We start from the raw sequence: 13,745 nt of genomic DNA, 5'->3' as shown, positions 1-13,745 counted from the left end.
TTAGGTCTTAAATTTAAACAGGCAACCCAAAGGTTACTAGAGAAACAGAACTAAGGAATCAAGAAATCTGTAGGAAAACCAAGACAATGGCAATACAGTCCTCAGAAGAAACATATTTGCTTATTTGTATTTTGAGCCACACACAACCAGATGCTTAGGGCCTACTCCTGGCTCTGTGGTCAGTGATCACTCCTGGCAGGGCTCCAAGGACCATATGTGGTGCTGAGGATTGATCTCAGGTCATCTATATGCAAGGCAACTGTTCAACCCACTGTATTCCCTCCTAACCCTACAAGAAACTTTTCAAATGATAACTAAGATCCTCCTGAGAGAGAGTACAGTAGATAAGGCACCTCCTTTGCATGTGGCTGACTTGGAGTCAATCCCTGTGACCACATAGAGTCTCTGAAGTCTCAACAGGAGTGATCCCTGGGCGCAGAGCCAGTAGTTTGTCCTGAGCACCACCAGGTGTGGTTCAAAGACAAACAAAAATATCAGAGGGAAAATCTAAGATGGTCAATATATACTTAGAGTCCAGAAAGAGGGGTGATACAAAAATAAAGATGGGGGATATTAACAAATAATATTCTTAAATTTTCCAGAACAGATATTCACCACTGTTCATATTGGAACGACCCGCTGATTGCCCAAGGAAAAACTGCATGATAAAAGACCAAAGGTATGCCATATCTATGTCAGCAACATTTTAGAAAAACAGCTTTGAAGACTTCAAAATGTTGATTTTAAAATACAGGTATTTTAAAATCCAAAGTAACAGAGATCAAAATAGTGGTATAGTTCCCTACACAACAGTGGAGGTTGGGAAATCCTACCCAATATTTAAATAAATTTAAAATAGTTTTTCAATTTAAAATAATTGTAGGGGTCAGAGAGAGAACTCAATGGGCTGTGCCCATGCTTTGTGTTCGGGAGGCCCAGGGTTGATCCTCTAATACCACATGATCCACCAAGTACCACCAGGACAGAGCCATGAGAAACAACCCAAGCTGTAGGTCTGTGTGGACTGAAAACAAATAAACAAACAAGTTTTAAAATTTTCATTTCCTTTTTACTCTTTCTTAGGATGCTCTGGGCAATTTTCTTAACACAACCAAAGTGGTTTAGGCCTGGGAAATAGGACATGGTTAGGGTGAATGCATAGCTTATGCCTCACCCAGATCTGATTTCCAGTCCTCTGAACATCCCCAGATGTAGCCCTGATGGCCCCCAGCAAGAAAGGGCTGGTCCAGATGACCCTTGGACGTGGTATATCCTTAGACCTTGATACTGAACCTTTGGTTCAAAAGTTATCACGAGTGGTGCCCAGACCCATTGAGCAAATGTATATAGCAATAAAACTATATAGCACCCAGTGACAATTAAATTCTCAATGTTTGACATCCAATCACAACTTACGAGCATGCAAAGAGGCAAGAAAATACAAGAAATAATGAGAAAAAAAAAACAGCTAACAGAAACTAGCCCAGAACTGACCCAGAGGTCAGCATTAGCGGACAAGGACACTAGAAGTAATTCTAACTGTATTCCATATGCCCAAAGAGAAAAAGATAAGGCTCAATATGTTAAGAGATAACAAGTGGCTGAAGGGATGATAGATCAAAGGGTTAGAACACATGCAAACCACGTGTGAGATCCTAGGTTCAATCCCTAACACCATACAGTCTCTAGAAATCACGTCTGAAAACAGAAGAATGTGGCCCCAAAACAAAACTAACAAGAAAAACTGCGCAGAATTGGATGCAACTGGACTCCTCATAAGAGAGGTAGTATAAAAATATTTATAGAAATAATCGCTGAAAATTTTCCAAATTAGCAGACATTAACAATTCATGGATAAAACTTAAAAAATAGCATCAGGTGAATATTACTTAGAAGGCTCATGCGAATAGTAACAGATAATAGAGCTGAATTGCTTATCTTTATTATAAAAGTTTAGTTCCCTGGATTTGAATTGTCTCTACTGAGCATGACAGGGAAGGTGACAGAGTTGGAAGTATTAGATGTGTTCAAAAGACTTGAAGTAGTCATTATGGGTAACAGGAAAGAAAAACAGACCGTCTTAAATATATAGATTGAAGTTAGAAAGTGGGATTCTTTTTCACACGATTTAAGTATAATTCTGAGTGATGGAGTGGTTTAGCAGCTCTGGAAGCAAGTGGATGATGTGAAGCAAAGGTGAGAGACATTGTAGAAGAAACCAGAAGACAAGACAGCCAGAGTACTCCAGGGGCAGTGACGTGGATGGTGTTAGTGACTCCCTGAATGATGGTAGAATTAACAGAAGGGAACGCCGAGTCTAGAGGCAAAGTCTTCAGTATATGAGAGGCCATGAGGTGGTCAAATCTGGCATGCAAATCCTGTAGTTCTTGATGTCTGAGTCACTCTGCTTAGCAATGTTTCACATTTTCCTTCAGACCATGGATTCTTTATAAAGATTTTTAATTATAGTTTAAGTAATAGGGTTACAATAGTTTCTGGGTAACAAATAGTTTTGTTCATTTTCTGGGCCACACCCAGAGGTGGTCATAGCGAATGCCTGATGCTATGCACAAGGATCACAATCCTGGAAGATTTGGGGACATATGGGGTGCCAAGGATCAAACCCGAGTTGGCCAGCCACATGCAAGGCAAATGCCCTGCCCATTCTACTATCTCTCTAGACCCTAGTTTCTGGTATGGATGTATAAAATTATGGCACAACCCTGCTACCAAGGTGCCCATGACCCCCATCCTTAAGTCCTCTCTGGTCCAAGGTTACTACCCCCCATACACATTCTTATTGACTGGCAGTTATGGTTTTCTTTTTTACTTCCTTTAGCACCACCAATGTGTTCGAGAACCTTCTCCTGTGTTCCTGTATAACTTCCAGGCAGCCTATTTTTCCCTCACTCCTAACCTGGCACTCTCAATAGGCCATGGATTCCTTTTTTTTTTCAATTTTATTTTCATAAGGGGCTGGAGCAATAGCACTTTGCACGCGGCTGACCCGGGTTCAATTCCTCCGCCCCTCTTGGGGAGCCCGGCAAGCTATCAAGAGTATCTTGCTCGCACAGCAGAGCCTGGCAAGCAACCTGTGGTGTATTCCATATGCCAAAAACAGTAACGACAAGTCTCACAATGGACATTTTACTGATGCCCGCTCGAGCAAATCAATGAGCAGTGACAGTGACAGTGACAGATGACAGTGACAGTAACAGTGACAGCCTATTAGGAATATCATGAGAGATAACATGGCTGCTTTTGCAGCTGTGCACTTCCAGAATTCTAAAATTGTAGATGGTTGGTGTCCAGAGACACTTCTGTAGGGAGCTAATCCATTGTGATATTCTTTTGGGAGTCTCTGGATTAAGGCCCTTGATAGGCTGAAGTGGCGCCTGGAGGCAGAGCGTGGTCATGATAGCCAGGACCCCAAGTGGGCAGGGAGGCGGGAAGGGCCGGCCAGTTTCCACTGCCACAATGTAGGTCATGGATTCTTGACAAACAGTGTATACATAGAAGGAGCCCTCGCTGGGAAGGATCTTCAGTGACAGCTTCAGTTGTTTATAGGCCTAACCAAAACAAAGTCTCCCTTTTCACCAGAACTGGTGTGTGGAAAGAACAAAAGGAACATACCTCTCAGCAATATTTTTTGCCGACTGGAGGAACCGTGCCTGGTCATTTTCTTTTAGAATATGCTCCGCTTGGTTGATGAGGACTGTTGAACGTTCAAGACACTGGCGGCAGTTAGCAACCTGCTGTGCCAACTTTCTCAGTTTCATAACCTTAACAGAATTAGCCGAAGAGAAAAACAAGATAAAACACCCACGCTTAATTAAAGACCATCAAACCTGAAGATCTGCAGTGATTCAGAGGCAGTGAAACAAAAGCTATTCAGCCCATGATCCTATACTGACCGCTCACCTTTTCCCACTGCCACCTACGTCTGCTTTGCCAGCCTGTCCTTCACCCTCCTCTAGCCCACTCGCTTGTGCTGCAACAAGCTTGGTCCTGTAGCCTTGGTGATCTACCTTCTCTTTTTATTAACAACATTAATTTATCTGATTCTCAAAGCAATAAATGCTCATTTGAGAACATTTCAAAAATAAAACTAAGAAAAGAAACCCTGCCATGCAGAGATAACGTTGCTTACATTTTAGTGCCAGCATATTTTCAGATAAATGTTTAATAAAAAAGTGCCTTCATTTTATGAGTAACTAAATTTCCATGTCTATAGTTCTTTTGTGTCTTTATGCATATCTTTATTCACAGAACCATATCTTTGAAAATTTCAGTTCCTGAGTTAGCTGGAATCCCCCAACATGGTACAGTTTTTTAGCCCTCCAGGCATACATAACTTCTCATTTTACACATATGGCATGAGCTTATAACCATTATACTGACCAGAAGACCACGTAACACTTAAACTTAAAATTTAAGCTTAAAACTACTTTGATAAATGAAGTTTCCTTCCTGAGCTTTTTTTAAAAATATATTTTTTATTGAGTCATTGTGATATACACAGTTACAAACTGTTCATGACCGAGTTTCAGTCATACGATGTTCCAACACCCATCCTTGCACCATTGTACATTTCGCACCACCAATGAGCCCAGTTTCCCTCCCGCTACCAACCCCCGCCCCAAACCCCTGACCTTCTTGATCAGGATTTTCAATTCTTAGGCTACAAGCTTACAAGTTTTCTCTCACCTCAGCTCTCATCTAGAATCTGTATAAGATTACTAGCTTTTCCTTTCCAGCAATATCTCTTCAGATTTTCCCTTCCATTCAGGCTTCTGCTTCTCTAGTTTAGGTTCTTCATGAATTCATGCCAAGGATCCTTCCATAAGCCTTAGAACTTGTTTCCTTGACTTCAGTATTCTCCCATTCTGATCTTCTCTTCAAATGAATTTCTCCCTTTTTAAGAAACTAGACTGCCTTCCCAATACCTATGAGAGTGAGCCCAAACCTCTGAAGGGGTATCACGTTCCTTGCATATTTCTGACACATATTTCTATCATGACTTTCCCCTTATTTTTCTACATGTGGTGACTTATAATGTACATTCAGTAAAGAACCCATTATCTAAAGTTTACCACTTGATTTTTTGCATATAAAAACACTCATTTAACCACCAATAAATTAAAGATACAGAACTTTCCCAACACCCACAGGCCTGCCAGCATTTGTATTGGATTCTCAGCTTTAGGCCCAAAGCATGGTTTCTTGTTTGCCTCCCTCCCTCCGTGCTCATTTCCCCATGCTTTAATGACCCAAATTCAAGCTGGAACCATTGGGATAAAATTCTGACATCTGGAAAGTCACCTCCTCCTTGGCCTCACTGAAGTGCTGGGCTTTACCTTTGTCTCTTTGATTTTGACAGCAATCATTTGTTTCCTCTGCTGGATGATCTCTACCAACTCGTCACATTCTTCCATAAGTTTTGCCTCATGCATAGCAGTATTCACCTGCCAAGAAAGTCCAGAGTAGTATTACACAGTGATTGCTGTCTTTGTCCCCTGCTGGCTCTCAAAGGTTCGGACTGACAGCTAAGCATGCACAACTTCTTCCATACCTCCCTCATAAGATCCACTCCTAGAAGAAGGGTAGAGATGATGATATTAATGATGCAAGGGCATTGAAGCACCACAGATAGGAAGCTCTCCGGGCCTCTGGTAGATCATGATGGTTAATGGAAGGCTGGGCAGAAGGACAGATGAGATGGGGGCACGTTATTCCCACTGTACAACTCCCTTTTCTCCAGCACCCTGTTTTCCTGCTGTTCTTTTGGAAAGAGGGTAATGAGATTTAAGTAGATCAGAAAAAGAGGAACCCTCTCCATAGATACAATCTTATTATGATAACAGCACCATATAATTCTACCATTATAACAAAAATGCCTTTCATTTTCCTTGATTCCTTCAAATTTTTTAATATATGGATGTCCAACTACATTTTTACATTGACTAACTGCATTTATAGATATATTTCACTTAGCAGTCTTATAGTCTTATAGCAGTCTTGTTTTTATAGATATTTCTCACTTTGAGCTGCCCCGTATTTGAAGATTTTCCCACTGTGGAATACCACTGATGTCAAATTTGCTCTACAGCAAAGTCAGAGCAGTGTTGAAAACAATCCATCATAAGTTTATTGGGGGAGGGCACTCAAGGAGTCTGGGGGAGGGGTCACTCCTGGAGATAATTGGCCCACCTGGACCTGCTGGATGACTCAGCACCTGGGCCCAGTGCTGTGGTGTTTTCGGGTCAAGCAGTGCTGTGGCCACCAGGGCTTCATGAGGTGGTGTCAGCGTGAAGCGACAAAGGGGATGAGGGATTAAACTTGGGGGCTTCAACTTTTCTTAAACCCTCTGAGCTATTTCCCCAGTTCAATCCACTATTTTTCATTGTCTTCTCATGTACTGATTTCTCCCTCTTTCCATCTTGACTTCTGTTGACATTAGGTGGCATGAAGCTCCACTGAGTGGCTAAAATGACAACAGAGGTCCTTGAGGGTGTCCAGGTTTAAAGGGCAAGAAAGGAGAAAAAAATGTACACCTTTAAAGGAACTCAATGAGCCAATTACTTTATATCCTTTATAGTACTTTATATCCTATCATTTTTAATTCCCATTACATAGATAACTTAAGACTCAGAGAATTGGGGGATGGTATTTGGGGACACACATAGTGGTGTCCAGGCATCAATTTGGGGATAGTATATGCAAGATGAGCACCTTCAATCTATACAATCCAGTTCCTCAGAGACATTTTTAGCGACATGTTCAATATCGTGCAGCTAAGAAATGGTGAAAAAAGATTCAAAGTCAGTTCTGTGAAGTGAAACCTCTGTGCTGCCTGGCAGTGAAGGCTCAAGTCCATTTCATCAGCGCACAGAGCAAGAGCAGCCACAGAGGGAAACAAAGTAATTCCAGAAAACCTTTCAAGGACCATTCAGGCAGAATTTTAGAAGACGGAGGAACAGACAGTGGTTTGCTTAAGATTGTCAAAGCTCAGGGGGCCAGATATGCTTCATTAACGAGGCAAGGCTGCATTTCCAATTGTTAGCCCTCTCCAGCAGGTTGCTCCAAATCCTCCACCCCACCACCACCCCCGCAGCACAATTGCCACCAGGCCTGAGTCTCCTCTTTCATCCTCTAAGACCCTGGCTGGCCAATTTTCTGTTTCTTACTTAAATGGGAGAAAATACAGTTTGTCACGCAGCAACCTTAGTTTTAGTTTATTTGCACTTTCTAGGGTAGGATGTCTCAATAAAAGCTTCCTTAGATCCTAAATGAATGGAGAGCTGCAATCTGGCCATTCTATTTTTGTTTCTCAGACTCCACACTCTTCCTAAATTGAATCAATCTTTCCAAAGCAGACAATGTTATTCTCTTGTGGAACTCTCACTCATGTGAGAATAAAGGAATCATCTCCCCAGAGTCTTGCTGAGACTATCTGGAAACTCAGATACTTTTCACTTAAGTGTGTCTTTTTGAGAGTCTGGGAGATAGTACAATAGGTAGAGGGCATGGCTTGCATGCAGCTAACCTGGGTTCTATCCCCAGCAACCCATATGGTCCCCCAAGCCCCACGCAAGTGACAGCTGAGTGCAGAGCTGGTTGTAAGCCATGAGTGCAGCTAGTTGTAGACCAAAAGCAACAAAAAAGGAGTGTCTTTTTGAACCTACAGCTGGTGTATAGTGCAGAATGGTGCCATGCATTATTACATGTAACCCGACCCTTGGAGTAACCTCTCCTTAACATTTTTGGTAAGCCAAGTACTAGTCTAATCAGTTGACATCTATTAGCTGTCCCAGTTCTCAAATCCATCCTGTGAGGCAGGTACCAATTTTCTTACTTGACATATGGTATTAACCCCAGTAAAGTGACTCAGTGACTGGCTCAAGGCCACCCAGCTAGAGTATGGCAGAGATGGGATTGGAACCAAAGGAGTTGGTGCCTTTAAATCTAACATTCTAGCACCTTCCTGGTCTAGTAGAATAAAATGGGCCTTCAGATTCTGTGAACCATGACCTCTTTCGTGCCACTCGTCTTTATTGTTACCCTGTATTATTTTTTTTTCTTTTTGGGTCACACCTGGCACTGCACAGGGGTTACTCCTGGCTCTGCACTCAGGAATTACTCCTGGTGGTGCTCGGAGTACCATATGGGATGCTGGGATTCGAACCCGGGTCAGCCATGTGCAAGGAAAATGCCCTATTCGCAGTGCTATGGCTCCGGCCCCTAATCTTTAGTCCTCCATTCAGACCACACACTGTTCCTATTATGGCATACACTTACAAGGCCTGGGCTCTGGATCCAGACTGTCTTGGCACCAGAAGATTATTTCCTTCTTTAGTAACCAATTTCTACTTCTCTTTCCAATTCTTGCTCAAAGATCATTGCTTCTGAGGCCAGGAGATAGTATAGTAGTTACTGTGTATGCTAGGCGTGCCCTCATCTAGGTTCGATTACTGGTACTGCATAGTCTTTCAACATCAGCGCCCTGGAGGTCTTTAACCACATATCAGTAGAACTCTGGAGGTCCCCAGCAGTGCTGTCATGGCCCAGATAGCCTCAGAACCACTGGGACTAAACAGCCTCACCTCCACATCTGTCCCTTTCATCATACTGACAGCCAGTTGGCAAGAACTACTGAAGGGATCCCTCAGATCTCCTGAGCATCACACGGGAGTCCCCCCTGCCCAAAATCACTGGCTCTGCAATTCTCACCTGTTTAAATACAATTGGCCCTCTATGTTCCCATTGTGATCTACATATATATACACATATACATATATATGGAATTTGTTATGTATGAGTGATAGCACAGCAGGTAAGACTCTTGCTGTGCACAACCTGGGTTCTATTCCTCTGCCCCTCTCAGAGAGCCCGGCATGCTACCAAGAGTATCCCACCCTCACGGCAGAGCCTGGCAAGCTCCCCATGGTGTATTGGATATGCCAAAAACAGTAACAAGTCTCACAATGGACACGTGACTGGTGCCTGCTCAAGCAAATCGATGAGCAACGGGATGACTGTGCTACAGTGCTACATATATATGGGTGTGTGTATAATTCTATCATACCACTGATCTTGTATGAGTGTTCTTGTTAAAGTCTAATGTGACTCAGACAGGAGTGGTGGAGGTCAGCAGCTATGTTTGCCTTGCCTCTATCTTTAACACAGCAACTGGGAGATAGTACATATTCAGTAAATGTTTGCCACTGAATTGGATGGGGAGGGGTGTCCTTCCTCCATGCTTGGCATGTCCAGGTCACTACTTGTTACCATAAACTCAGTATATTTAACGACAAACTCATCATCTCCACCCCTGATTTCCTCTTCTTTTGTTAATGTTGCTATCATTACCACATTGACTCTAGGTGAGTTAACACTGACTGTACATCTTCCCTCACCCTGCCGTATACATTCACAGCTGTCATACAGATATTTAGTCCTGCCCTCCTTATCTTTTCAACCCCACTAAAGATTTTTTTTTCTGTAATACAGTGATGTTTGTGGAGCCGGAGAACTCCTTAGTCAGAGCGCTAATCATTTCTTTGAGCTATTGTCATAAAATTCTCCTTAATTATCCTCCTACCTCTAAAATCTGTCCTTTACCACCCACTCTCATCATCAGTAGTGGTGTGGGCTACAAAGACAACACAATTACTCTCCTTTCACAGTGTACAGACAAGATGACCGCAGGCACATCTTGAGCCCAGAACATCTTGGCTCTTGCGTCCCAAAATAACGCTGCCTACTGCTGAAAGGTGATATGGAAAATTGCTACATGATCACTACAAAACCTCCTACAGGCAGCACACCCAGTGGCCCCTCCATGCTTGGCATAGGCTATGAATTTCTTTTCTTTTCTCCTTTTGAATTTGGGTCACACCTGGCAGTGCTCAAGACTTACTCCTGGCTCTGCACTCAGGAATTACTCTTGGTGGAGATTGTGGGACCATATGAAATGCTGGGGATCAAACCTGGGTCAGCTGTGTGCAAGGCAAGGCCCCTACCTGCTGTGAGATCTCTACAGACTCAACCCAGGACTTATTCTATTTCATCATCCAGGGACGCCCAAGTCAACCCTTTCAATAGGATGCTTGTAATTATTCTCCATGCACATACTCTTTCTGTATCTCTAGGACTAGCATCCACAATCATACAGACCAGCAAGCTTGACATTTGTTTTTTGTCATTTGTCTTTTTTTATGGGGGTTGACACTTGTCTTTTTTTATGGGGGTGGGTAAGTGAGTGGTATTTGAGCCTTCTTGTTTTCTTAAGCAAATATTGTTTCCCCTTACCTCCAGGTCCTCAACCTACATAGATTGCGGTTCAAACAACCATCAGTTTGAATCTTCAAGCCAGGAATTTTGGCCTGGCTTCTTCCTTCTACAACATAACAATGGCATAGAGAGAGGCTCTCTGCATCCTTACATCAGGTTGGCATACACAGACCATCATCTTCATTTTAAGATTTGCACTGTTGTCTCTCAGAGTGGGAAATGCTGTGGGTTGCAAAGAGGGTCCCTAAATCAGACCTTTTCCACCATTATACTGATGACTGACCATATGCACATCCTTTTGCAGGACACCTTACTACATGGGAACACTGTATGCCACAGAAATGCACATCCAGGACTGGGCTGAAGAATCATTCCAATATTCTTACAATGCAGCCTATAGGCAACATCCCTTTGCACTCTTGGCATAGACTATGACTTTTTACATTTAATCATCTAGGTGTCCCAAGCTGGCCCTTTCTATAGAATATTTGCAATTATTTCAATGTACAAACCCTTCTTTTATTCATAGGTCCAGCATCTACAACTTTACCAATATTTCTGACGTTTGTTCCTTGTCCTCTTCACCCAATAACCAAGTTTGTTTACTCTTGTTTCCAGGCCCTCAATTTACAGCTTGAGGTTCAACCAACAATTTGGACCTACAAGCCCAAGTACCTACAAGTACCTTCCTCTTTGACACAAAGAACTGCACAGGAACTCTGCATCCTTAAATCAGCGTCAGTGGTTGCTGGGAATATATCCCAGAGAGGCAAAAAAGTACAATCGAAACAACATCTGCACATGTATGTTCATCGCAGCACTGTTTACAATAGCCAGAATCTGGAAAAAACCCGAATGCCCCAGAACGGATGACTGGTTGAGGAAACTTTGGTACATCTATACAATGGAATACTATGCAGCTGTTAGAAAAAAGGAGGTCAAGAATTTTGTAGTTAAGTGGATGGGCATGAAAAGTTTCATGCTGAGTGAAATGAGTCAGAAAGAGAGAGTCAGACATAGAAAGATTGCACTCATCTATGGTATATAGAATAACAGAGTGGGAGACTATCACCCAAGAACTGTAGAAATAAGTACCAGGAGGTTGACTCCATGGCTTCGAGGCTGGCCTCACGTTCCGGGGAAAGGTCAACTCAGAGAAGGGATCACCAACTACATTGTAGTCGAAGGCCATGTGGGGGAAGGGAGTTACGGGCTGAATGAGGGCTAGAGACTGAGCACAGCGGCCACTGAACACCTTTATTGCAAACCACAACAGCTAATTAGAGAGAGAGAACAGAAGGGAATGCCTTGCCACAGTGGCAGGGTGGGGTGGGGGGGAGATGGGATTGGGGAGGGTGGGAGGGATGCTGGGTTTACGGGTGGTGGAGAATGGGCACTGGTGAAGGGATGGGTTCCCGAACTTTGTATGAGGGAAGTATAAGCACAAAAGTGTATAAATCTGTAACTGTACCCTCACAGTGATTCTCTAATTAAAAATAAATAAAATTTTAAAAAAAAATCAGCGTCAGTGGTGCCAGAGCTAAAGTACAGTAGGCAGGGTGCTTGCCTTGCATGCAGCTGACCTGGATTCAATCCTCAGCACTACAGATGGTCCACTGAACATGGAACCAGACTGAGTGTGACCACTCCCCTCCTCCCCGAAAAAAAAAAAACCCACAGCATCAAGTTTCAAGAAACAGACCATTTTCTTCATTTTAACGTTTTACACTGCTCTCTGTAAGAAGGGAGAACACTGTGGGCTACAGTATTTTCAGACAATTGTGCTGACTGGTTGACCTCAGACAAATCCCTACAGATGGGACCACATATGCTCAGAACATCTTGCTACTTTTGGAGACCTAGGCAACAGTGGGAAAATTGTCTGTGCAAAACCATTACAAATGTGTTAAAAAAATCCTTACAACCATTCTGCAAAGTTTTACAATACCATATACATTGCAACATCCATCCCCACTCTAAGGCTAATGCCTCTAATCCCCACCAAGCACGCCCCCTCGTGGCACACTCTATAAACATTCCTCACTTGCTTTACTTTAGCCGTTTTACTTGCACCAAACCTGCCAGACCCTCTGCACACTGAATGCTAAGTATGTACTTTAAAAACTGAAAAAAAAATACCCACCATCTCAATCATCCATATCTGTTCTAAATACATTTTCAATATGGATGTGAAAGACATACACATAAATTGAAATTGAAAGATGATTCCAGGTAGAGTAGTATGTAGAGTACTAGAGTAGGCACTATGTTTATCTTTGAGAAATATTTTGGGGGATGTAGGTAAGGTGATGTGAGAATGACTATCTCTGTAAGTTTAACTGGACTGAGTTGAGGGTTAATAGTAACCTTGGGGATGAGTTAGGAGATGAAGAAGATCTAGCTAAGGATGTAACAGGAAGAGGAAAAGATCAAATAAGAAAATAAAAGATTTCCTTGGCTGAATTCTCTGCAATTAGAAAGAAAGCTCCTTTTTCTGTTTTTGTTTGTTTGTTTGTTTGTTTGTTTTTGGTGCCACACTTGGAAATTCTCAAGCCTTACTTCCTGGTTCTGTGCTCAGATCATTCCGAGCAGTACTCAGGGGACCGAATGAGGTGCTGGCAATAAACCTAGTTTAGTCACATGCAAGGTGACTGCCCTACTCTGTACTATCTCTCAGGCTGCAAGAAAGCTTGAAAAAAGGCTTTATGCTAGTACATTGTTTCTCCTAGCTAGTAGACACAATGCCTTTGTAGACAACAAACACACTTACCAATTGATTTGATGATGCAAAAAATCAAAACAAGAACAGGTAACATTAGGAAATACAGAAAATGCATTTTGTAGAGAGACCATAGATTGGCAGGAGGAAGCAAGAGTGAGGTTCGGCGTACAGAAGGGAGATAAAATGGCTAGGCATAACTAGTAGAGCGGAAAGTTGGCTGAAGAGGCAAAATTCCAAGCTTAAAGGTAAAGCAGTGACATTAAAATCTTTCCATGTCAAAAAGCAGCCCAAAAGAGGAGGGTCCTTCAGTGTTTTCTGAACAGGAAACACTCCGGGGAAAATCTGTCTACATGATATGAATAAAAGAATTCAAACTGCCTATATGGCTCTTGAAAACTCTAGGTATTTTTCCTTCTTTAATAATACAGTGCTGTATTTCACTTGCTTTTATTAACCCTTCGCCGAAATTAACTGGGCTTAATTTGGTTTGGTGGTGGTTGGTTTGCTGGCATGTGGAAGACTCTAGATTTATATTTGACCTTTGCCTTTTGCTTGGGTTTGTGGGTTTGCCCTTTGCTTGGGCTGATTTTATGTCTGTGAAAAAAAATCGATCCTTTCTGAAAATATCATTAGGGTAGTCTTGGCAACCAACTTGAATAAATATCGCCACTCCTAGAAAACTTTTGGAAGGCAGTTTCTGGTATTTAGGAGCAAGATTCGGGGGCTGGAA

General features: G+C 42.5%; 1 protein-coding gene across 4 annotated transcripts in view; it reads right to left on the bottom strand.

The window, feature by feature from the left end:
- Window positions 1–13,745, bottom strand: part of MID2 (midline 2) — a 117,502-nt gene that overhangs the window by 22,218 nt on the left and 81,539 nt on the right. For all 4 annotated transcript variants that reach the window (XM_055122830.1, XM_055122832.1, XM_055122829.1 and 1 more), the window contains exons 4-5: window positions 5,358–5,465; window positions 3,634–3,782 (exon numbers count right to left, since the gene is read on the bottom strand). In XM_055122830.1, the coding sequence (XP_054978805.1) occupies window positions 3,634–3,782; window positions 5,358–5,465 (257 nt within the window). The remainder of the gene's footprint in view (window positions 1–3,633; window positions 3,783–5,357; window positions 5,466–13,745) is intronic.

Source organism: Sorex araneus, chromosome X (genome assembly GCF_027595985.1).
Source record: "Sorex araneus isolate mSorAra2 chromosome X, mSorAra2.pri, whole genome shotgun sequence".
Taxonomy (NCBI): Eukaryota; Metazoa; Chordata; class Mammalia; order Eulipotyphla; family Soricidae; genus Sorex; species Sorex araneus.
This window is presented reverse-complemented; position numbering and strand designations above follow the sequence as displayed.